Below are 23,541 nucleotides of genomic sequence, written 5' to 3' on the forward strand. Positions count from 1 at the left end.
ATTAATAGAAACTCACAACGTGGCCCCTTTAATTCTTGTTTTAGAAGTGCTTGTTCCAGACCTATCAAAACAATTACTTGATCTAGTCACGACCCTATATTGTCTTTCCATCCATAAAAACCCTAATCACAAACAAAATCAATGTTCTCGTTCCATAATTTGAGTTTAGAAACTAAACCAAACTACAAAATTTAAAAAAGAGAGGATTAATTAAAGTCTAAGAGATGGAACATGGGAGTCAGCATGGATACTGAAGGCTTGAGTTTTGAGAATTTTGTTATTCTCAAGGTCTAGGGTTCAAATATGGATAATATAAAAAGCTTAGATCATTCCTTAATTGAAACCTTTGTTAGTGAACGGTGGGATTGATCCCACTTCAATTGACTCCACTCTTAGTGGATGCTGGAATTGATCTCCCAATTTAATATAATCAATTCTATGGTCAGACACAAAATTAAAAAATAAAAAATAAAATCTTACATTTTGTTTAGTATTAGGGAATTCTCAAAGAATTACTGCTAAGAGTGTTGATTCACTTGAGCCAACTTCTCCAGAAATGGCTATATTTTTCTCAACACTGAACTTTAAATTTGTGCTTCTTATTATTGGCTTCAAGATATTTTAATCACATGAAAAGTCATCATAATTGATTAAAATTGAGCCCTTCAATTTCTCAAGATATTTTCAGTTTGAGATTTGAACTCTGCAACTTTGATGCTTCAAAGATTTTCACTACATAATGCTATAATTACATCTAATGACATAACCCTCTAATATAGTCCAGATAGTAATAGCATAATGTTTTTGTTCAAATACATATTTGAATCTTGATTCACTTAATTCAATAATAGTATAGTCTAAGTCAACAAGAGAATGTGTAAGAGTATCTAAGTAATATTTCAAAAATGTAATACTACGAATTAGCAATCTCATAGATTTACTTTCAATTTAAAATAAAAGCAATTGTTGAAGCAAACAAACATATAAAGTGATCGGAATAACAACCTCTATCAGAATATCCTAAAATATAGTAACAACACTTCAATGTGATTCTGCAAACTGAAAATGAGACCAATATTCCCTTACAAGGTTTCCAAATAATGATTGTTCTCTCTTCATCAACTTCAATGGTTCATCATACTCCACCAATGTTCCTATAAATATAATCAAACATTTTATTCTATTAAAAGGAAACAAGTAAATAATCATTATTTTTGCCTATATATTGTTTGTATTAAAAGCTTAAATGGGAAATCCATCAACCACTCATTACTTATGCAACATATTATGACAAATAAATCTATGTATTAATTCAATTATTTTTTCGACGTACCATCACTTATGGAAAGAATCATATCGCAATCCATGACAGTTGGTATCTTGTGTGCTACTGTTATGACTGTACAACCAACAAACTCTGTCCGAATGGTATTCTGAAGAATCAAATCAGTTGCATTATCAATTGATGCAGTTGCTTCATCCAATACCAATATCCTACTTTTCCTCAAAAGCGCTCGCCCTAAAGAGAATAGTTGCCTTTGTCCAATGCTCCAGTTTCTTCCATTTTCAACAACTTCATAAAAAGTTAATCTATCTTCAAAACATGTTCTTGCACTCAAATTAGTTACAACATTGAAATTGAAATGTTGAGCTAGAAAGAGTACCTGAGGAATCTAAGCCACCTTTATCTTCGACAACCTCTTGCAGTTGGCACTTTCGAATAACCTTTGCACGAAAGACAATATTAATCCATATTTTCCAAGACAAACAATATTAAATAGAACGTAGAAATTTTTATTACCTCCCATATTTCTTGATCAGAATGTTGAGATAAAGGATCCAAGTTATATCTAACTGTCCCGATGAATAAGGTGGGATCCTGTGGTATAATACCAAAACTCGACCTCAAGTCATGAAGACAAATAGACGATATGTCTATTCCATCAACTATAATGTTTCCTCTTGTTGGTTCCACAAGACGAAACAAAGCACCTATGAGAGTTGATTTTCCGCTGCCTGTTCTACCAACAATACCAATCTTATGCCCTCCTTCAAATTTGCATGTGATACCATGTAGTACGAATGGTCCATTAGGTCTGTATTGTATCTGCAATGGTAAAATTAAAAACTGTACAGTTCATTTCATCTTACATTTTTTTCCTTGAAAATATATTTAACATATTAAAAAAAAGTGTGGATTACCTTCAAGTTTTTTATTTCTACATTTCCTGCATTAGGCCAATTAAGTGGAGGATGATTTCCTTCTATCACTTCTTGCATATCACTCTGTATGTGAGTGTATTGATTTATCCTCTCTACCGATACTATATAATTCGCTAAAATGCATTGATATTGAGTGGAATATACTACAGAAGTGTTTAATAAAAGGCCATAAGAAAGGACCATACCAATAAAACCTGAAACAACGGTTGTTGAAAATAAGAAACTTGCATAATTGATATAATCCACATGACATATGATTTTCATGATTATAAGAAAACTAAAACAATGATGTATGAATGTTAACAATAATTGATGTCTCACCCGATGTAAAAGTCCCTAAAGGAAGCAAAGTGATGCAAAGTGCTGCAGAGGCAAGAACAACTGCATAGATTACTTCTAAGCGTTGAATCAACCACTCATTTGAGGCAAAACTGTGGAAGAAAGCACTAGTATTGACATCAATTAAATCAAAATTCTTTTCGACAAAACGATCCTCCTCCTCAAAAGCCCTTATTGTCATAGCACCAACGAAAGTTTCAGCTACATGATTAGCTACAGAAGATTTTGTTGTCCCATTCATCCGCATAAGTTCTTTTGCACATGCATAGTAGTGTCTCTATTAAAATAAAATAAAAACACATGTTTATTTTGAAACAGTTTTAACTAAAATTATTCATCTATCTTAGCTTAACATATTGAAATATGTTATAGTTAATTTTTGATTTAACATGTGAGATTCTAATAACAAGTGAAGGTTTGTGTTATTCATATTTGAGTTTTGAAATATTAATTCTTGATAACAACTAAGAATATTCTATTTCTTTATTTCCTTTTATCATTCAATATCTTCAAATTTAGCAACATGAAAAACGAGTGCGTAATCTGAAACTATCTCTTTTCTCTAATGAAAGTTGTTAAAAATGAAGTCACCATATCATCACTACAATATAATCAAAATTGAAATATGTTATTTACCTGTAAATGGATAGTAACATAAACCATTGGTATACACAAAAGCAACACTTGCCAAGCGACGGACGATAAAACTATTATATTCGCGTAATGATTCATAGTGGATGCTACATAATATGTGAAGTTAAAAGCGATATCAAGATCCACAATGCTCATATCTAATGAGACCTGCATAAACAAACAAGGTAAACAATAGTCCAAAATAATTTTTCATCAATTAAATTTGTAGTATCAAAGTTTAATAAGCTTACCCTACTAAGTATCCTTCCCAAAGGCGTGGTGTCGTAGAAAGACATTGATGCACTAAAAAGAGAATTTGTTAAATGTCTAAATAAATTTTTTGATGATTGAAAACCCAAAGCAGCTGCAAATAGACTTCTCATTATAACAAAAATCGTAGAAGTAATTCCAATCAACAAGTAAATTGTAATCAATTTCAATGTGCTGACTTGAGGATTGTCAACACTGGCAGCCATCCACGAGTTTTGGAGTATCTGACATATCATAAACATGAAGTGAGAAAGAGAACTGATAAAGAAGTATATATAGCCTTTTTTCTGATTGAGATAATGCAAATAAGGCTTCAAACCGGTGTTTCCCTTTTCTCTCTCTTCTTCCTTAATAAACTCATCCCCGTTTATATCATTAAAGTTCTTCTCTATGAAGTATTGTTTCATCTCTTTATTAGACTTTGAATGTATCCGGGTTGAAGTAACATCTGCAAGCTGGTAAGTACCACCCGTCTTTTTGTATGAATTAACAATGTCCTTAAATTCTTGGCTAAAGGTTAGTAGATCATTATAAGTACCACCTTGTTGGATTTTCCCATCTAACATCAACTGTGGAAAGAAAGAAAAAAAAGAAATGTAACCAAGTAACGACCCAAAAATGTTTGAACAAGAAATATTAGTTTTCATTTAAGCACTAATATCAAATTTAATGATTAAATCTAACATTTTTCTTTGAAAAGCCTTTAAATACTAGTACAAGGAGGTTCGATATTTTATGTTAATCAAAACCTTTCAATTATACTGGTTTAGAAAACAAAGACAAAAAGAAATTACCAAAATAGAATCAAATGCAGGGAGATAGTCCACTTGATGAGTCACAAGAAGTACCGTCTTTTTGGCAAGTCCTTCCAATATGTACTCCTGCAATCTTTCGAAGTCATATTTAAATAAAAAATTATAACTATGATGTAGTTTATGTTTTTCAAGAAAGAGAGAAGTCATTACATGAAACAATTTTTTTGCAGTGTGCGCATCAACAGCACTAAATGGATCATCCAAGAGATATACATCAGCATTCTGATAAAGAGCTCGAGCAAGTTGAATTCGTTGCTTCTGGCCCCCACTTAGATTCACACCTCTCTCTCCTATCTCAGTTAGATCACCAAATGGAAACAACTCAAGGTCTTTCATCAGTGAAGACCTACGAAGCGATTCTTGATACCTTTGAGCATCTAAAGGCGATCCAAACAAAATATTTTCTTGTATTGTTCCTTTTTGTATCCATGCTGTTTGAGAAACATATGCAAACTTCCCATAAACTTCAATCTGTGAATTACAAAGGAAATCTCGTACTAATGAATATTATCTACGTCTAGAATAAAAGACTTGAAAAATACATCAGTTAAAGTATAACAATGTTTATGAATGTGATTGATAAGCATAAAATAAAACGAATAAAAGCTTACTTTCCCTTTGGTATTCGGTACTTCTCCAAGAATTGCTGCTAATAAAGTTGATTTTCCTGAACCAACTTCTCCGCAAATAGCTATCTTTTGCCCAACGCTGACATTTAAGTTTATGTTTGCTATTGTTGGCTTCAATAAATCATCTTCCCAGGAAAAGTCTGAAGAATTGATAAAAATTGAGCCCTTTAACTTCTCATCATAGCACGTCTTTCTGACATTTGTAGTACATAGCTCAGGTGCCTCGAGAAGCTTCACAACCCGAGAAAAAGAAACCTTTGCTTGAATGATCACTCCAATAACATCCGCAATGGTTGAAATAGGGTCTTGCACAAGGCACAAAGTTGCGACAAATGTGAACACATTATTTGCATGTAAAGGAACTTTCATAATGTAACAAGCCGTAAAGGTAGCAGTAGAGACCAAAATAGGTGAAAACCAAAAGAGGATAACACTACACGCATTTTGTAATAGCACTGAAGATAACCATTTTAGTTCAACAATTCTTAGATTTTTAATAGAATTTTTAAAATGGATTTCCCATGCATATAACTTCAACACTTTAATATTCACTAGAGCCTCTGAACAAGCCTTCAACCTTTCATCTTGAGCCAACAGAAGTTTGCTTAGAAACTTATGTTGTAACCTTGCTAGTGGAGTATTTAAAACCACAGTTAAAACTATCACCACCAATGATGCAACTGTCGCGAGCCCAATAGCACGAAAAAGAATTACTGTTGCGATACATAATTGGAGAACTGTTGTCCACGTTTGGTGAAACCAAAATGGAAATTCTCCAATTCTATAGGCATCCACATTCACATAATTCATTATCTCACCACTAGAATGAACCAGTTTAGTAGAATCGGATAATCTCAGTTGTTTCTTGTAAATGGCTGCAATAATTAAGGACCTAACTTTCATACCAATAAGTCTAGAACGAAAATACCACTGTCTTTGAGATAGGGATTCTAAAATCTTTGTAAATAAAAGTGAGATTGCCAATAAGTAACCTTCGTATTTGAAACTCGTATTACCCTCAGCCACCAATATAAAGGCATTCAAAAGTAGAGGACAAGAAGAGAGAGTGAGTACCTTAAGAAATGCAAAGAATCCTGATACTAAAATCTCTCTTCGGTGGCACAAAATTAATATCCATAAAACAGATGATGGTGATGACGGACTCTTCTCCTTTCGCATATTCAATTGATCTATAAATAATGAATAACATGCTTTTGCTCTATCTGGTTCCCGCAACTTTGGGATATCCTCGTCCTCAAGTGTTTTCTCTTGACCTCTTTTCATCAATGGATTCAACCACCAAAATGACATCCTACTAAAGAATCCAGCTTTCTCAAATGGGGTTACACTTATATGATCAATGAGATCATCGTCATCGTTGACCTGGCTATCTAAAGGGGCATATAGACTTCCATTAATTTCACTGTCATTGTCTTCATATTTAGATGCTTTGTATGTGCTAAAGAGCAGCAAAAATGCTCCCAAAAAAGATAAAACATCTAAAGCTATCTTAAGAGACAGTTCTTTGCTGCTAAATGCATAAGATAAGGAAAAAGCACACAAAACACTAGAAACAAAAAATATAAGAATGGAAAACACTCTCAACCATGTTTTTGGAAGTTGTTTCAATGAAAGACTTGTACTTAAACCAACTAACATCCATGTCGATCCTTGAAGCAATTCTAGCAGCCACGAACTTAGAGGGAAAACAGTGAGATTTTTTCTTAACTTCTCACATAAAATCCAAATGCAAAAACACAAATGTGACAAACCGAGACAGCCACTGGTTATTGCAGAAAGTAGCTGCAATTTTGAATACCTTTCCACTCTATTCTGACCCTGATGAATTGGCCTCAAGAAACACTTGTGGATTATAACAAAAGCAAAGACTAATAGCAACAGCATATCAAGGAAAATGATCAATAAATGGTTGATGCATGAAGAAGGATCCTTCAGAAACTCGAAATCGAAACACAAGGGCTTTCCTCCAAATGAAGAACAAGCAGAATCATCACAGAATATGTTCCAAAAATCTTCCATTTAATCTGTATTTGTATTAACAGATTAATCACATGGATTACAATTAAGGCCACTAAATCTATGAAGCAACAAGATTAACAAATGTTAAGTAAATCCAACAAATAACATCAGCATTGTTGTGATTACAAAATATTTAAGGAAAAAACACTTGAATCATTTCATACCACAACAACAATAATGAAAAAAAATAGAAACTTACTTGTTATTGTTGCTTCGTTTCTTGTGATAAAAAAACTAAGGAGGAAAAGACTGTATAAATAGATAAATAAAGTGAAAAACGAGTTTTCCGAATTTTTTAATGACATGTGCAAAACCATATGTCACATAATTTAATAAATGCTTTGACATTGAAAAATAAAGCTGTTTTAAAGTTGTCATCTTTCCTTTTCCATTAGAATGACTCAGATAACTCTTTAGTTTTTGGCTATTGACCCATTACAACACAGCACGATACCACTGTTTTTCACGTTTCAGTTTCAGAACTTCACCCTACCACTGCAACAAACACTCAATCAATTTAATTGACAACTCATCTACCTCATATGCCTAAACATGTAAATACATCATCAATTAGTACAAGTGGTACTACCACATAAGTCTTAATACCCAATCTACCTCACAAATAATTCCTCTCATCATTGTTAGTTTGTCTTCTTTATCTTAGCCTGCACCTGTCATATATATATATATATATATATATATATATATATATATATATATATATATATTATATATATATATATATATATATATATATATATTTTTTTTTTTTTTGAAATCATCAAAGGATTACTTTCTTTAGTGAATTTATCAAATATGTTTTGAACATCATTAATGTTATTTTTTCAAATGTCATATGAATCATTCTTGATAAATTCATTTAATCAAAACAAAAATTTTCTTGTGAAATTTCAAAAATCAAAACAGAAATTTTATGATTGATTTATCTGATTCTCGAGAATTAAAATTCAATTTCCAAAAAGCAAATCCAAACTCAAGTTTCACTCTCGAGAAACCCAAACTCAATTTCTAAAGAGCATCTCACTCTCAAGAATGAAAGCAACATCACGACCAATACAACTTCTTCCTCGTAAGTGATGTTTCACTTAAAAGCACCACAACATCTTAAGTGAAAAGAAAATTATTTCTAAAGAGAGAAAATAGAGATATAAATTCTAATAAAAATGTAAAACTTCAAAAAATAGTGCGAAATGAAAAGGAGGCGACTCTCTATTAATAAGAGAAGGAAAATCCAATAAAGAAAAAGATTCATGGGAAAAATTAAGGTCCGAATAGATTGGCTCATTGTCCCAATCGATTGGATGATTAATTTTAATGATTACCTTTGCCCAATATGGAAAGATTGAATACAAAGTCGTTACAAGTCATTAAGATGTTGTCCTAATCGATTATGCATTCTGCAATCGATTGACTTAATACCCTAATCGATTGAGCAATTAAAAAAGTATTTTTCGATTGGATAAAGGTCCCAATCGACTAGGTAGTTCAAAAAAGTTTTTAAAAGAAAGTAGATAGTTTCCTAATAACTTGGTTTGACCTTGAAAACAATTTTAACTGTTTCAAAATACTGTTAAGTGTCTGTGTGTGCGCGCGCACGCTTGCGTTCGTGTGTGTTACAAAACTTTGGTCACTAAAACACGACCTGACGAACTTCTACACTTCCTCTCTCTCTCTCTCTCTCTCTCTCTCTCTCTCTCTCTCTCTCTCTCTCTCTCTCTCTCTCTCTCTCTCTCTCTCTCTCTCTCTCTCTCTCTCTCTCTCTCTCTCTCTCTCTCTCTCTCTCTCTCTCGTATTTTGTAGCTTCAAAATTTGTCAAATAAGCCAATAATATAAGTACTTTTTTTAATCATCTTGGAGATGAGGCTTTAGATATTTTCATGTTGAAACTTCATCATCATAGACTTGAAATATATTGGTAGCGACTTCAATAATTATTGTGTCGTTATCATAACTTCAGAAGGGATCTTTAGCGGGATTATCCACTTTAAGCCTCTAATCACATAGATTCATATTTTTCCATTTTTTGATGATGACAATGCATCATTCAGTAGAGGTGGTATATGAAACTAGATAGATATATGATTGAAGTAGATAAACTACCCCTCAATTAAGTAGAGGGTATACTTTACCCCCTTATAGTATACTCCTCCTTGGGCCTTAGACTAATATTGGACTCAAGGAGTATTGTATTTTGCACACCTTTACTTCAAAAGGACTTAAAACTCAACCATAGATTAGTAGAAAATAAATTTAATTGACTAAGTAGTTAATAAACCACTAGCTAGAGAATCATTCACAGTTTTTCGATTTTAAATCTTTATTAAGTGTACTACCTTAAAATCTCAAGGTAACTTGAGAAACTTTTTCTTTCAAGGAAATGACAAGTCATTATTGATTTTCCTTCTCTACGAATGTTTGATATGGGAGTTGGTCCAACTATAGGAATGGTAAGTCACCTTAACTTTTCGGGATCATAGTCGTTGATCAATATCATCAGCAACATCAGCTTGGACAATTCCGTTAAAAACATAATAAATGTCTTGATTAAATCCAACGGGATTGACAACCACCTTTAGGTAACCACTTCTTCTTGTACACAAAGAGGTTTCCCATCTTTCAATTTTAATATGCATCATATCAGAAGCATCCTAGAACAATGATTCATTAGTAGAATCGAATTAACAAAGATACGAGGCATCAAAAAAAGATAGACTTGGTGTGAACAAGATTTGTATCATCCTTCCTTCTCCAAAACTTATTATCAAACCAGTCTCTAGAATCCTATTTTAGATTGTAGAGAGTTTTTTTTTCATTTTGAAAACATAGCTAAGAAAAGTTCTAAAAACTGGAGGATTATCATCATACAAATATTTTTGGGTGTAGCCATTCAAATATGCATTCTTTACATTCTATTTGGAAAACAAATAATGCATGATAAGGCGAGAATCATCCTTATGGATTCTAATCGAGTTATATGAGCATAAGCTTCATTGAATATGTTCCGTTTTGGAATCAGAGAGAGAGAGAGAGAGAGGGAGAGAGAGGGAGAGAGAGAAGTTGTGGCTGAGGAAAGCTTCTGATGCGACAAAGTGGAGGCGTACCTGCAAGGTTACCACTCCGAATCTCAAGTCAGTATGTGAAAGATTAAAGAGTACTCAAATTGTATTTGAAACCTATAACCTAAGATAACGCCATTCCCTATATATTAGGGAGAAGATAACAACCTCTCTATCTTTCAATCATGTAATACAGAGGATCGTTCGATGTGCTTGAGGCATAATATCTTGCAGTAGGGTGTAGGATAGGTCTATGGTAAGGAGAAGACTCTAGATACATAACGGTGTAGTCGAACCAAAAATCTATGACTCGGAATTGGATATCTCAAAGTGCTCAGTTCAAGAGGTTTATGGATGGTTCATAACAAAATCTATGACTTCTTGTTAATTGTAACCTTTCGTAACAAGTCTTGTTTTATTTCTCAAAACATTTCCAAAAATATCAAGCTTGTTGAAAAAGATCCACTAAGGTTTCAATCACTCAATTTTCTTTATGAACGAGTTCCCAAATGTTGTTTCTCTAAAATTGATTTAAACTTCCTTGCATAACAATAGACCAGTGTTCTTTGATTATGACTTCATCAATTTCCTTTGACTTAATTTGTGAAACAAAGCCATAAGGTTACCTGCCTCTCTAAGGGAGTGTTAAGATGTAATTCTTTAGAAATATCTTTATTAAAATTATGAATGGGATGGTCCTTAATGGTTTTCCATTTCTTGCTTTTCTAAGTTGACTTCTTCAACTTAAGTCTCTCTATTTGGACTTCAGACTTCCTATTGTCTTTGATATTTTATTTCCCTTGTTCCTCATATTCCAAGGATGTTTGATGGGAAAATAGCAAGTGTACTATTTTTCTCACTGTAGTAATAAAAGGGAAATTCCCCGTTTGTCGATCTCAAGGACTGCTTGACGACACAGAGTTTATAGATTGTTTCAATTAGACAAAAGCCTTTGGTTTTTGTGTTGTGATTAATTATACTACCAATTGCAGATAAATAAAACAAGTAAAAAGGTTGAGCGAGATACAAATGAGAGACGATTGCTAGGGTTCGGTGAATGAAACTTCTTGTAACAGATATAATTTATGAAGGTTTAGACAATATTCCCGTCCAATTAATTCCGGTCCTCAAGGTTATCTATTCCTAATTCCTTAGTGAAAAGACCTTTGATTATGTAACCTAATTACTATGTCCATAAATAATTAAGTTCATACTCAAGCATTCAAATATCAAGAATTACCGGTCAGATAGAAAATCCCTAGTCCTAGGTTATTTTTACTATCCAAAGTTCTTATCCAGATCAATGAATAATCACTGTCCAGTTTAAACTATTCATATTAATCATCATTCGTTGGTCCGACGAATAAAGCATAAAGAACAGTAATAAGAACAAATCAATGGAAAAGAAGAAATAATCAATGCATTCATAAACATCAAATCTGTCACATTCAGAATCAGGGTCACCCCCCTAGCAATGGGGGGTTTAGCTACTCATAATCGAAATAAAAACAAAGATTAACATTGTTGTCATTACAGAATTTCGTGAGGAATCAATCTTCAATCGTCGGAAAACTCTTGAACATATGAATCCTTTGATAATCGTAGAGTCTCCAGCTCTCAAAACGCGTCTTTTTTCTCTCCAAATCGTCCAACCCCCGGAAAATCATGTTCTGCCCTCTTAATAGCTATTCAGTTGGACTTTTCCTGATTTTGTGCTCCATACGCGTACTGAGCTGTCCCATACGCGTACTGCACGTAAGACAGCCTCTGATACGCGTATTGCCCAGGCTGGTACGCGTACTGCCCAGTCCCATACGCGTATCACCAGAGGCTTGCTATTTTGCTTGATTTTCCATCCCTCTGGTCATATGCGTATGCTACGCGTACTGGGCAGGTCCATACGCGTATCATGTAAGGCCATACGCGTATGGACAGCAGGTTCTCCAAAAAATGATTTTTTCTTCCGTTTTCTTGCTCGGGCTCAATTTCGCATCTGACGTTTGATTCCCTGAGCTTCCAAACTAGTTTTTTTTACCTGCTAACATACCAAAAAGTGTAAAATATCCTCAAGAAACTCATAAGTAACAACACACTTAATATTATAGAATTGAGCTTATATCTAACTAAAAATGCTTTAGTTTACACAGTTTACCTGACTTATTTACGGTTAAATAGTGGAATGTCTAGCATAAATGGTGACTGATCACAACCCCAAACTTAGCTTGTTGCTTGTCCTCAAGTAACATTTTATTACCATCAAAGATCATGTCACCCCAAACTTACTGTAAAACAGTTCTTACCACAATACTGCTGAAATCTTTCGCACTGGACCTCTTGATGTTTTTCAGGTTTTCTGATTCTTCCACATAGCCAACGAGCTAGAAACTCTTTCCCTCAGAGATATGACTTTACCTGTCAGCTTATATCACACTCTCACCAAGTCTCTCTGGGTTAAAGTGTTATCACTCTCAAATCACAATATGCAATATCAAATCAGAAGTTTGAATAAATTCTCTCATCCTATCAACATGTACAATCACACACACTATTTGAGGTCTTTTAGGGTTGTAACGGGGCTTTGGTTTAGGTAGGGTATGAAATTGGAACAAGGGTTTTTTTTTTTTTGGGTTGTAACGGGGTTTTGGTTTAGGTAGGCTATGAAATTTGAACAAAGGTTTTTGGTTCAGAGTACATGAAATCATTCTCTCACTACGTTTCTTTTCTATTATTCCTGTAGGGTTATGCAATCCTCTTTTCCTTTTATCTATAGTGAATGTAGCATCTTTCAAAAGCTGTTCTTTTATTGTTTTTCGCTTTTCTCTTTCTTTCTTTTCATGTTGTTGTTGTTGGTTTTTTTTTCTTTTTTCTCTTTTCTTTTTTTTCTCTTTTTTTCTTTTTTTTTCTTTTATACGACATTCACTTACTATTCATGTACTGCAAAGCTACCCCAAACTTAAAGGTTGCTATTCCAACAGCAACCCCAAACTTAGATAGAAACGTAGAGATGAAATCAATTCTCACATACTCTGAACAGGGTAGGATAGGTACAAGGTCATGGCTTTAGAAAAAAAAAAACGGGTATATAAAAAATAAATGATTAACAAGCTCAACAGGGTAAAACAATGGATAATAATAATAATGGGATGGCTAGAAAGGCTCTAGGTGATAAACAAAAAAAAACATGCCTCAGTGTGTGTATTCGTACAGCTAATAATAACAAAAGAACATACGCAAACCAAGATTGATAAAGACATACCTGATATTTCTCATATGATGATAAGTGTTTGGCATTTTAGGATCTCACCAGGACGGGTTAAGCTGACTTGTTCGATCATCCCTCTGAGTTCAAAGCTCATGCTCTTGGTTCTGATGTTAATCTTAACCAGTGCGTCCAATCATAAACAACAGTATCTACAGTCAGGGGACTGAAAGAGAGGACGCCCAAGTAGTTGGTGTAAGTGATCAAGAAAACCAATAGCTAGACATAGTCACGTATCTAACGAAATAAACAGGAAAATGGAGGTAAACCAAATCAAATTCATTAGAATAAGCCAACCCATAATAGGTGATTACATCAAAGCAACAGAAATTAAAAACTGAATAAATAAATAAAAACAAAAATTACACAAAGAAAACCAAAAGTACAAAAAAAAACATAATCAAAGTCAATCACTCCGTCCACCGTCCTGCATATGGGTATCAAAGTTAATCATATCTGTCGGATCCAACATAGTGTGCCCTCGTGCGAAGGCCGAGATAGGCGTCAACGTCTCTGTGTGGCCCGACGGAGTATGCTGCTGCTGAGGTGGTGTCTGGTGCGGTGGCTGCTACGGAATCTCTCCCCCTATCTGAACTGGCTGGTTCCACCAAGGAAAGGTGAATTGGCCAAAGTGAGGTGTTGGAGGCGGTCCGGAGAATCTATCTCTAAAGCGTTGTGCCTCCTCCCAAAGATCTGTCTGATGAGTAAGAACTCTCCCTGACAGTCCATACTGAAAGCAGAAGTCCTGCATAACACAAAACTGTGACATCTGCATCCGGTACTCTCTGGAGTTCTCATCAATCGGAGGAGGCTGAGGTGGCTGTGTCTCTGCTGCAGTCGGCTGAGCCTCCTGGTGCGGAGCACTGGTGCTTCCCTCCCTGTCTCGTGGTCGCCTCAGAGGTCGGGGCGGATCATCTGTGACCGTCCTCTCCTTCATCCAATGGGCGTTCAGCGGTGCAGCCGGTCGCAACATCAGTGAATCAGAGAAATCCGGAACACCAGCTTTCTTGCACAGCAGGTAAATCACAGTCGCATGGCCTAAGGATTTCTTTGGCGACTGAGCGATGTCATCCATATCAGCAGCGATGATCTGTCCAATATTCACTTGTTTCTGATGCAGGATCTGATGAAGAAGTAGGGCACACTCTGATATCAATTCCGACCTGCTCCGATTAGTGCTCAAATTATGATGAATGAAATATGCCAATGCCTTAGGAATCGGAGCTAGATCAACTACCATAATCTTCGCCGGAGAGATTTTTGAAGTGGGTGCCCAATCGTGACCTGGCCTAATCAGTGAGTTTTTCATATCAGTGTATGGCCAGTAGTTCTTGTCAGACCGTTTCATTTCGGTAAACGGGCAAACGGACTCATAGAATTTGCATTTCAGCACACTGTTAATCGTCTTCCCATCATATTTGATCACTTTGCCCCTTACCCATGAAACGAACGCTGCATTCCCTGTGGGGTCTTCTTCATCAGATGTTACCCGTAGTGCATTAGCGTAGAACTCCCAGATCAGATCAAGTGAAACCGATTGGATTTTGTCATTGAAGTAGATTAACTTCTGCTTTTTGAGAATATTAGTGACCTCTGGAAACGTATCATTCTGATAGATCTAGTGTTTTTCTTCGACCATGCTTCGACTCTTGATTTGCTCATATCTATCTTCATGGTATGTGGTACGGAATGGGTTGACCTTGTTTGGTGATTGAGACATGATATGGATCTGTAGACTGAATGAAAGAGAAGAAAACAGAGAAAAAATCAAAGCAATACGCACAAAACACGTAACGAAAACAGTGAGAAAATGAAGTCCGTACGGATAAAAACTATATAAGCATGCCCACAAAATGATACGCGTATGATACGCAGCCAATACGCGTATCTGGCTCCCATACGCGTACCATACGCGTATTGATCTGCCATACGCGTATCATACGTTGCTTAAACCAGTGCAAAACGTGATCTGCGTAACAGATCACGTATCAGAATGTGATACGCGTATGGCCTGGTCCATTACGCGTATCATACGCGTATTCTTCTCTTTTACGCGTATCATACGCGTTTCACCAGAGGAGCGCATTTTTGTTGTCCAATACGCGTATCATGAGATCCATACGCGTATTGGCAGTTTCTCATTTTCATTTTCAATTTTTTTTTTTAATAAATTTTTTTCTTTTCTTAAAAAAAACTGACTCGGCAAAAATAAAATGACAAAACCAATCAAACCTCCCTTGGGTTGCCTCCCAAGCAGCGCTTCGTTTAACGTCGCATGGCTCGACGGGACACCTCATACTCAGATGAGTTTAACAGTTTCAATTGGTCCCCCTTCACCGGGATTGTAGGGTTTCAACCTCTGACCATTAACTTTGAAGGTGTCGCCATTCTTCTCATTTTTAAGCTCTATTGCTCCATAAGGAAGTACTTTGTTAATGACGAACGGTCCAGACCATCTTGACCTCAATTTCCCTTGGAACAGCTTCAACCTGGAATTAAACAACAGTACAAGTTGTCCCTCCCGAAATTCCCTCTTTTGGATCTTTTGATCATGCCACTTTTTTGTTTGTTCTTTGTAAATTTTGGCATTTTCATAAGCTTGATTCCTGAATTCTTCCAACTCATGAAGTTGAAGAATTCGGGATTCACCAGCTTTGAAAAGATCACAGTTAAGGAATTTGGAGGCCCAGAAGGCTCTGTGCTCGAGTTCGAGTGGTAAATGACAAGCCTTACCGTAAACTAATTGATAGGGGGACATACCTATTGGTGTTTTAAATGCAGTCCTGTATGCCCACAATGCATCATCCAGCTTTACTGACCAATCTTTCCGAGAAGCACTTACCGTCTTTTCTAAGATCTGCTTTATTTGACGGTTGGATACTTCCACTTGCCCACTCGTCTGGGGGTGATATGGTGTGGCTATCTTATGTTTTACATTATACTTCTTCAACAGATTCTCCAAGAGTTTATTTATAAAATGCGTACCTTGGTCACTAATTAAAGCCCGTGGTACCCCAAACCTAGAGAAGATGTTATGCCTCAAGAACTTCACCACCACTTTAGCATCATTTGTTGGTAATGCCACAGCCTCTACCCACTTTGACACATAATCGACCGCAACCAATATGTAATTCTTACCAGATGATGGCGGAAACGGTCCCATAAAATCAATACCCCAAACATCAAACAACTCCACTTCTAGCATGGAGTTTTGCGGCATCTGATTCCGCTTTGTAATGTTACCTATTCGTTGGCACCTATCACATTCTCGGACTATAGAATTTGCATCCTTGAAGAGCGACGACCAATACAAACCCGATTGGAGGACTTTTGCTGCAGTTCTATCTCCACTGAAATGTCCACCATACTCCGAATTATGACAAGCTTTCAGAATGTCGGCTTGCTCTCTTTCTTGAACACATCTTCTGATTAAACCATCCACTCCCTTTTTATAGAGAAATGGATCATCCCCTAGGTATAACCTGCAATCATAAAGAAACTTTTTCTTTTGGTGAGAATTAAAGTCATCAGGTATCACCCCACCTACCACATAGTTCGCATAGTCAGCAAACCATGGTATCTCCTGAACAGCAAGTATTTGCTCATCAGCGAATGTGTCCTGAATAGGATGTTCTTCCTCAGTTTCTTTGATTGGGGACATGCGAGATAAGTGGTCCGCAACCGTGTTCTCGCACCCCTTTTTGTCTTTGATTTCCAAATCAAACTCCTGAAGGAGGAGGATCCATCTCAAAAGTCTCGGCTTTGATTCCTGTTTAGCAAACAAATACTTTAAAGCAGCATGATCAGTATACACAATGACTTTTGAACCAAGCAAATATGATCTAAATTTGTCAAAATCATAAACCACGGCCAACAACTCCTTTTCGGTAGTTGCATAATTCATTTGGGCCGGGTTAAGGACATGCCTAGCATAATAAATCACATGCAATAATTTGTCCTTTCTCTGTCCTAGGACAGCCCCCACAGCAAGGTCACTTGCATCACACGTTATTTCGAAAGGCAAGGACCAATCGGGGGCGATTACAACAGGTGCACTGATCAACTTACTCTTTAAAGTTTCGAAAGCTACCATGCAGTTTTTATAAAAATTAAATTGCTTGTCCTTGACTAGCAAATCAGTCAATGGTTTGGCAACTTTTGAGAAGTCTCTGATAAACCTGCGATAAAAACCTGCATGACCCAAAAAACTCCTTATCCCTTTTTCATTCACCGGAGGTGGGAGGTTAGCTATAACCTCCACTTTGGCTTTGTCCACTTCAATTCCTTTGTGGGAAATTTTGTGTCCTAGCACAATTCCTTCCTGCACCATGAAATGACATTTCTCCCAATTGAGAATAAGGTTAGTTTCCTGACATCTTTGCAAAACAAGAGACAAGTTAGCTAAACAATTATCAAAAGAAGAACCAAACACAGAGAAATCATCCATAAACACCTCCATATACTTTTCAAGCATGTCGGAGAATATAGATGTCATACACCTCTGAAAAGTAGCTGGGGCATTGCATAGCCCAAATGGCATCCGTCTGTAAGCGAAAATACCATAAGGACATGTAAATTTTTTCCTGATCTTCCGGGGCTACAACAATTTGATTGTATCCCGAATATCCATCCAGAAAGCAATAATACTCATGACCTGCAAGTCTTTCTAACATTTGATCAATAAAAGGGAGAGGAAAATGATCCTTTCTTGTTGCTGTGTTCAGTCTTCTGTAATCGATGCATACTCGCCACCCTGTCACTGTGCGAGTTGGGATCAGTTCATTCTTTTCATTTAAAATTACTATGGTTCCTCCTTTCTTTGGTACCACGTGCACTGGACTTACCCACGAGCTGTCAGAAATGGGGTAAATCATTCCCGAATCTAACAACTTTACAACCTCTTTCCTTACCACTTCTTTCATTGCTGGGTTTAACCTCCTTTGTGGTTGTACTACTGGTTTCTGATTATCCTCCATCAGTATCTTATGCATGCATACTGTGGGGCTAATACCTTTTAAATCCTCAATAGTCCACCCAATAGCACTTTTATGTTTCTTTAGTACCTGTATCAACTTTTCCTCATCTATTGCATTTAGCTCAGAACTGATAATAGCAGGATAATTTGTTCCAGATCCTAGAAAGACATATTTAAGATTTACAGGTAATTGTTTTAATTCAAAATTTATACCTGGTTTACTTACCTTTTCATTTTCTGATTCTGGTGAAGATCTCAGATCCTCCCACCGGCGTGGTTTGGATTTCATCCAAAGAGGTTGTGTATCCAGCATGGCAAGCACTTCTTTTTCTTTTTCATCATCATTCTCTTCAATCTCTCTGTCCGACAGACTAAGAACTCTTTCCAATGGTAATTCAGGAAACTTCCTTTGCATTTTGCTAGTTACCATCTGATCAATTACTTCCACAGAGTGGTTTGTACACATATCCTCTTTATGTTTCATAGTATCTCGGACATCAATTATGAGCTCTTCATCATATACCTTTAGGGTCAAGGTACCTCCCTTAATGTCTATCATGCATCTACCTGTTTCTAAGAAAGGTCTGCCCAGAATCAGAGGTATCTCTTCATCTTCTGGCATTTCCAAAATTACAAAATCAACAGGAAAAACAAATTTATCAACTTTGACCAGAACATCCTCAACTACCCCAAAAGGTCTCTTCACTGAGTGGTCAGCAAATTGAAGTGTCATTCTGGTATCTTGAACATTTCCAATTCCTAGCTTCCTGTAAATAGACAAAGGCATAAGGCTAACACTAGCCCCCAAATCAATCAGTGCCCTTTTAAAAGACCTGTCTCCAATGGTACACGGGATGGTCACAGAACCTCTATCTGGCTTCTTTACTGGAATCTTCATACCCTGCAAAATAGCACTACAAGTTTCAGTTAGTATAACAGGGTCAGTGTCAGTGGTGCGTTTCTTGGAGATGATGTCTTTCATGAATTTCGCATAGATAGGCATCTGCTCGAGTGCCTCAGAGAATGGAATATTGATTTCTAATTTCCTGAACAACTCCATGAATTTTTGAAAATTTTTCTCATCTTGCTTCTTCTTTTTGTTTCTTTGTGGGAATGGAAGCTTAATGATGGGTTTTGGTTCAGGTAGCTTTTCTTGTACCACCGGCAGTGTCACACTTTCTTCCTCAGGTGGTGTCTTGCTTTCTAAGATTTCCAGGTCCACTTCACACAATTTATCTTCTTCTTCATCCTTCTTCTTAAGATCTTCAACAGATTTTCCGCTTCTTGTTGTTACCGCACTCACATTATTGTGCTCCCTCGGATTTGTCACTGTTGCACTAGGTAATGCGCCTGGTATTTGGGAATTTGTTATCTGTTGTGCTATCTGACCCAATTGAATCTCCAGATTTTTAATTGATGCATTGGTGCTCTTCTGATTATTCCTGGTTTCTTCCTGAAATTGCATACTCTGAGTTTCCATCTTCTCTATAGCAATCTCCCAATCCGCTTTCTTAGGTACTTGTTGCTGATACGGTTGTTGTTGCGGCTGATATTGTGGTTGGTAAGGTGGTTGTTGTTGTGGAGGACCTTGATTCTGAATATTACCTTGCTGATCTTTCCAAGAGAAATTAGGATGATTTTTCCACCCCGGATTGTACGTATTTGAGTAGGGATTATTCTGCCTCAGGTAATTTATAGCTTGCACCTGTTCTACGGTTGCAACACAATGCATGGTAAAGTGTGGTCCACTATAAATCTCACAAATCATAGGCTGAACCGGTTGAACTTGAGCAACAGTCTGGGTATCTAAATTCATCGCTTTCATTCTTCTTTCAACCTCAGCTGCAATCTGGTCTTCCATTTTCACTACCTGATTTGCTAGTTTCAAGTCAATTTTACCCTCTGGCTGACTCACAGTACGGTCATATAATTCCAAATGCTCATTCGCTGTAATAGCTTCGATGATCTTTTTGATACCGGTTGCTGTTGAAAAATTAGATGAGCCACCAGCAGCTGTGTCAATGAGTTGCTTCGTTTTTATCTTCAGCCCGTTTACAAAATTCTGCATTTGTTCAGTTGCATCCAGATTATGTGTAGGGCATGCAACTAAACATCTCTTGAATATTTTGTATGCATCTCCAAGTGTCTCTCCGTCTTTCTGTTTAAAATTCACAATGTCATACGTCTTACGGATGTACACAGAAGCAGGAAAATACTCGTTCAAAAATGCTGTTTCCATTTGTTGCCAAGTAGTAATGCTTCCTGCGGGTAGGGAATAGAACCATTCCTCAGCGTCCTCAGATAATGTGAATGGGAACATGACCAATCTCTTTGCCTCTTCAGAATGCCCATCAATTTTTAATGATGTAGTCATAGTCAGAAACCTCTGCAGATGCTTGTTTGCATCCTCATTGATTTTTCCTGAAAAAGGCTTGCTTTCTAACTGACGGATACTTGAGGGATGTAGCTGGAAGTGAGCAACATTAACAGGTTGGTTAACAATGGTCAACCGCACTGTTGGGTTGTTCTCTCTGCCATAGTCACCTAAAAGTCTTTCCGCTGGAGGTGGGTCTGCAGCCATGTTAACAGTGTCTGGATGTGAATCTGTGTCTGACTCAGATTTTTCGGAGTGACAAGAGACTGGTGTGCTAGGTGTGGCCTGTTCTTCGGTGTCAGAATGTGCCAGTTTCTTTCTTCTAGCTTCTCTGAGCTTTGCGCGTAATGTTCTCTCTGGTTCTGCGTCAAAATGAAAATTAGCTGAGGCCTTACCTCGCATACACAGATTAGACAGAAGTTAGTTATAATGATAATGAAAATAAAATTAACAGTAAATAAAATTTTGGATGCAGAGCAACAAAATTCTAATTGAAAATAAATTAATAAACTCTATTATCTTTGGCAGTCCCCGGCAACGGCGCCAAAAACTTGATGGGAAAATAGCAAGTATACTATTTTTCTCACTGTAGTAATAAAAGGGAAATTCCCCGTTTGTCGATCTCAAGGACTGCTTGACGACACAGAGTTTATAGATTGTTTCAATTAGACAAAAGCCTTTGGTTTTTGTGTTGTGATTAATTATACTACCAATTGCAGATAAATAAAACAAGTAAAAAGGTTGAGCGAGATACAAATGAGAGACGATTGCTAGGGTTCGGTGAATGAAACTTCTTGTAACAGATATAATTTATGAAGGTTTAGACAATATTCCCGTCCAATTAATTCCGGTCCTCAAGGTTATCTATTCCTACTTCCTTAGTGAAAAGACCTTTGATTATGTAACCTAATTACTATGTCCATAAATAATTAAGTTCATACTCAAGCATTCAAATATCAAGAATTACCGGTCAGATAGAAAATCCCTAGTCCTAGGTTATTTTTACTATCCAAAGTTCTTATCCAGATCAATGAATAATCGCTGTCCAGCTTAAACTATTCATATTAATCATCATTCATTGGTCCGACGAATAAAGCATAAAGAACAGTAATAAGAACAAATCAATGGAAAAGAAGAAATAATCAATGCATTCATAAACATCAAATCTGTCACATTCAGAATCAGGGTCACCCCCCTAGCAATGGGGGGTTTAGCTACTCATAGTCGAAATAAAAACAAAGATTAACATTGTTGTCATTACAGAATTTCGTGAGGAATCAATCTTCAATCGTCGGGAAACTCTTGAACATATGAATCCTTTGATAATCGTAGAGTCTCCAGCTCTAAAAACGCATCTTTTTTCTCTCCAAATCGTCCAACCCCCGAAAAATCGTGTTCTGCCCTCTTAATAGCTATTCAGTTGGACTTTTTCTGATTTTGTGCTCCATACGCGTACTGAGCTGTCCCATACGCGTACTGCACGTAAGACAGCCTCTGATACACGTATTGCCCAGGCTGGTACGCGTATTGCCCAGGCTGGTACGCGTACTGCCCAGTCCCATACGCGTATCACCAGAGGCTTGCTATTTTGCTTGATTTTCCATCCCTCTGGTCATATGCGTATGCTACGCGTACTGGGCAGGTCCATACGCGTATCATGTAAGGCCATACGCGTATGGACAGCAGGTTTTCCAAAAAATGATTTTTTCTTCCGTTTTCTTGCTCGGGCTCAATTTCGCATCTGACGTTTGATTCCCTGAGCTTCCAAACTAGTTTTTTTTTTACCTGCTAACATACCAAAAAGTGTAAAATATCCTCAAGAAACTCATAAGTAACAACACACTTAATATTATAGAATTGAGCTTATATCTAACTAAAAATGCTTCAGTTTACACAGTTTACCTGACTTATTTACGGTTAAATAGTGGAATGTCTAGCATAAATGGTGACTGATCAATGTTCTTTCAGGGATACCACCATACTTAAAAACCTCTAGTTCTACCTACTAGGGGTTAGTTCACTAGAGATAATATGTATGAGTTCTTCTATAGTCATTGTCTTTTCGAAAGAAAGTTTAAGAGAAAAAGTTTACATTAAGGTTTTTAAAGACGATGCATATAGAAGAATTGAACATACTCTATTACCCTTGTTACACAACTTATGAAGTAACTTGTGCAATAAAGCTTTGATCAATTTGAACATCTAAGGGTAAGATTAGGAATCTTTCTAAAAATCAAAGTTTCAATGATTTTGTCTTATTTTTATTATGCTAAGAGATTTCTTCCATCGTAGAAGTGGAACAATATAAGATATATCTTTCTTGAGTTGTGTAACTTGATGAGAAACTGTCGGTATCATCATCTGCATCATAATTTAACTTTTCTATCTTTGGTTCCCAAATTGTTTTGGATCCTTTGTTGTTAGTTTCATAAACATTGTTTTATTTTGTCGTAAAGACATATGCATTTACAAGAGCGAATAATTTTTTTACTTTGCATTCACACTGGTTTTTTAAAAATATGAAGGATGATGTCCTTCTTTACTCTCATGACCTTTCTTAACAAAATAAAACATGACAATATGACCTTGTTTATTACAATAGTTTCATTTTAAGGTCTTGCAGTAAAAGGTGTGAAGGTGAGAAAAATACACAAGAAGGGGGATTGAATTGTGTATAGATAATTATTTCAACTACTGAAAACTGACTTCAGAATCTGAACAAGTTCAGAATATGATCTTAGAGATAGCAGCGGAATATAAATATTCAAAAGTAAAGAAGAAATAAGGAATGACACACAGAGTTATCCTGGTTCCTCCCACAAACTAGGAGTAGTCCAGTCCTCTTCTACTACAAGATATTTTCACTATAATCAAACAGATTACAACTTGCTCAAGAAAACTAGCAAG

At 36.2% G+C, this 23,541-nt stretch overlaps 1 protein-coding gene across 2 annotated transcripts; it reads right to left on the reverse strand.

Moving 5' to 3' along the window:
- Nucleotides 1-911: 911 nt before the first annotated feature.
- On the reverse strand, nt 912-7,053 carry LOC127128505 (ABC transporter C family member 10). 2 transcript variants are annotated; one of them, XM_051057865.1, is made up of 11 exons: nt 4,892-7,052; nt 4,431-4,751; nt 4,260-4,346; nt 3,447-4,034; nt 3,199-3,363; nt 2,545-2,839; nt 2,203-2,417; nt 1,802-2,107; nt 1,665-1,725; nt 1,334-1,573; nt 912-1,154 (listed from the first exon to the last, which is right to left on the reverse strand). In XM_051057865.1, the coding sequence occupies exons 1-11, from the start codon at nt 6,947-6,949 to the stop codon at nt 1,042-1,044; spliced, it is 4,449 nt and encodes a 1,482-aa protein (XP_050913822.1). In that variant the 5' UTR covers nt 6,950-7,052; the 3' UTR covers nt 912-1,041. The 2 variants fall into 2 exon arrangements, with proteins under 2 accessions (XP_050913822.1, XP_050913816.1); XM_051057859.1 differs by having other exon boundaries at nt 4,260-4,751; nt 4,892-7,053.
- Between the last annotated feature and the right edge of the window lie 16,488 nt (nt 7,054-23,541).

The sequence above is a fragment of the Lathyrus oleraceus genome, chromosome 1, assembly GCF_024323335.1.
Source record: "Lathyrus oleraceus cultivar Zhongwan6 chromosome 1, CAAS_Psat_ZW6_1.0, whole genome shotgun sequence".
Lineage (NCBI taxonomy): Eukaryota > Viridiplantae > Streptophyta > Magnoliopsida > Fabales > Fabaceae > Lathyrus > Lathyrus oleraceus.

Bases quoted from the DNA above. Each gene is read 5' to 3' on its own strand.
- LOC127128505 (XM_051057859.1), bottom strand. From the start codon at position 6,949: ATGGAAGATTTTTGGAACATATTCTGTGATGATTCTGCTTGTTCTTCA. The intron at 4,035-4,259 runs GTAATTTCTTTT...TTCTTTCCACAG, and splicing joins CTGCATTTGATTCTATTTTG to TTGATGTTAGATGGGAAAAT. The intron at 1,726-1,801 runs GTAATAAAAATT...TTTCGTGCAAAG, and splicing joins CTGATCAAGAAATATGGGAG to GTTATTCGAAAGTGCCAACT.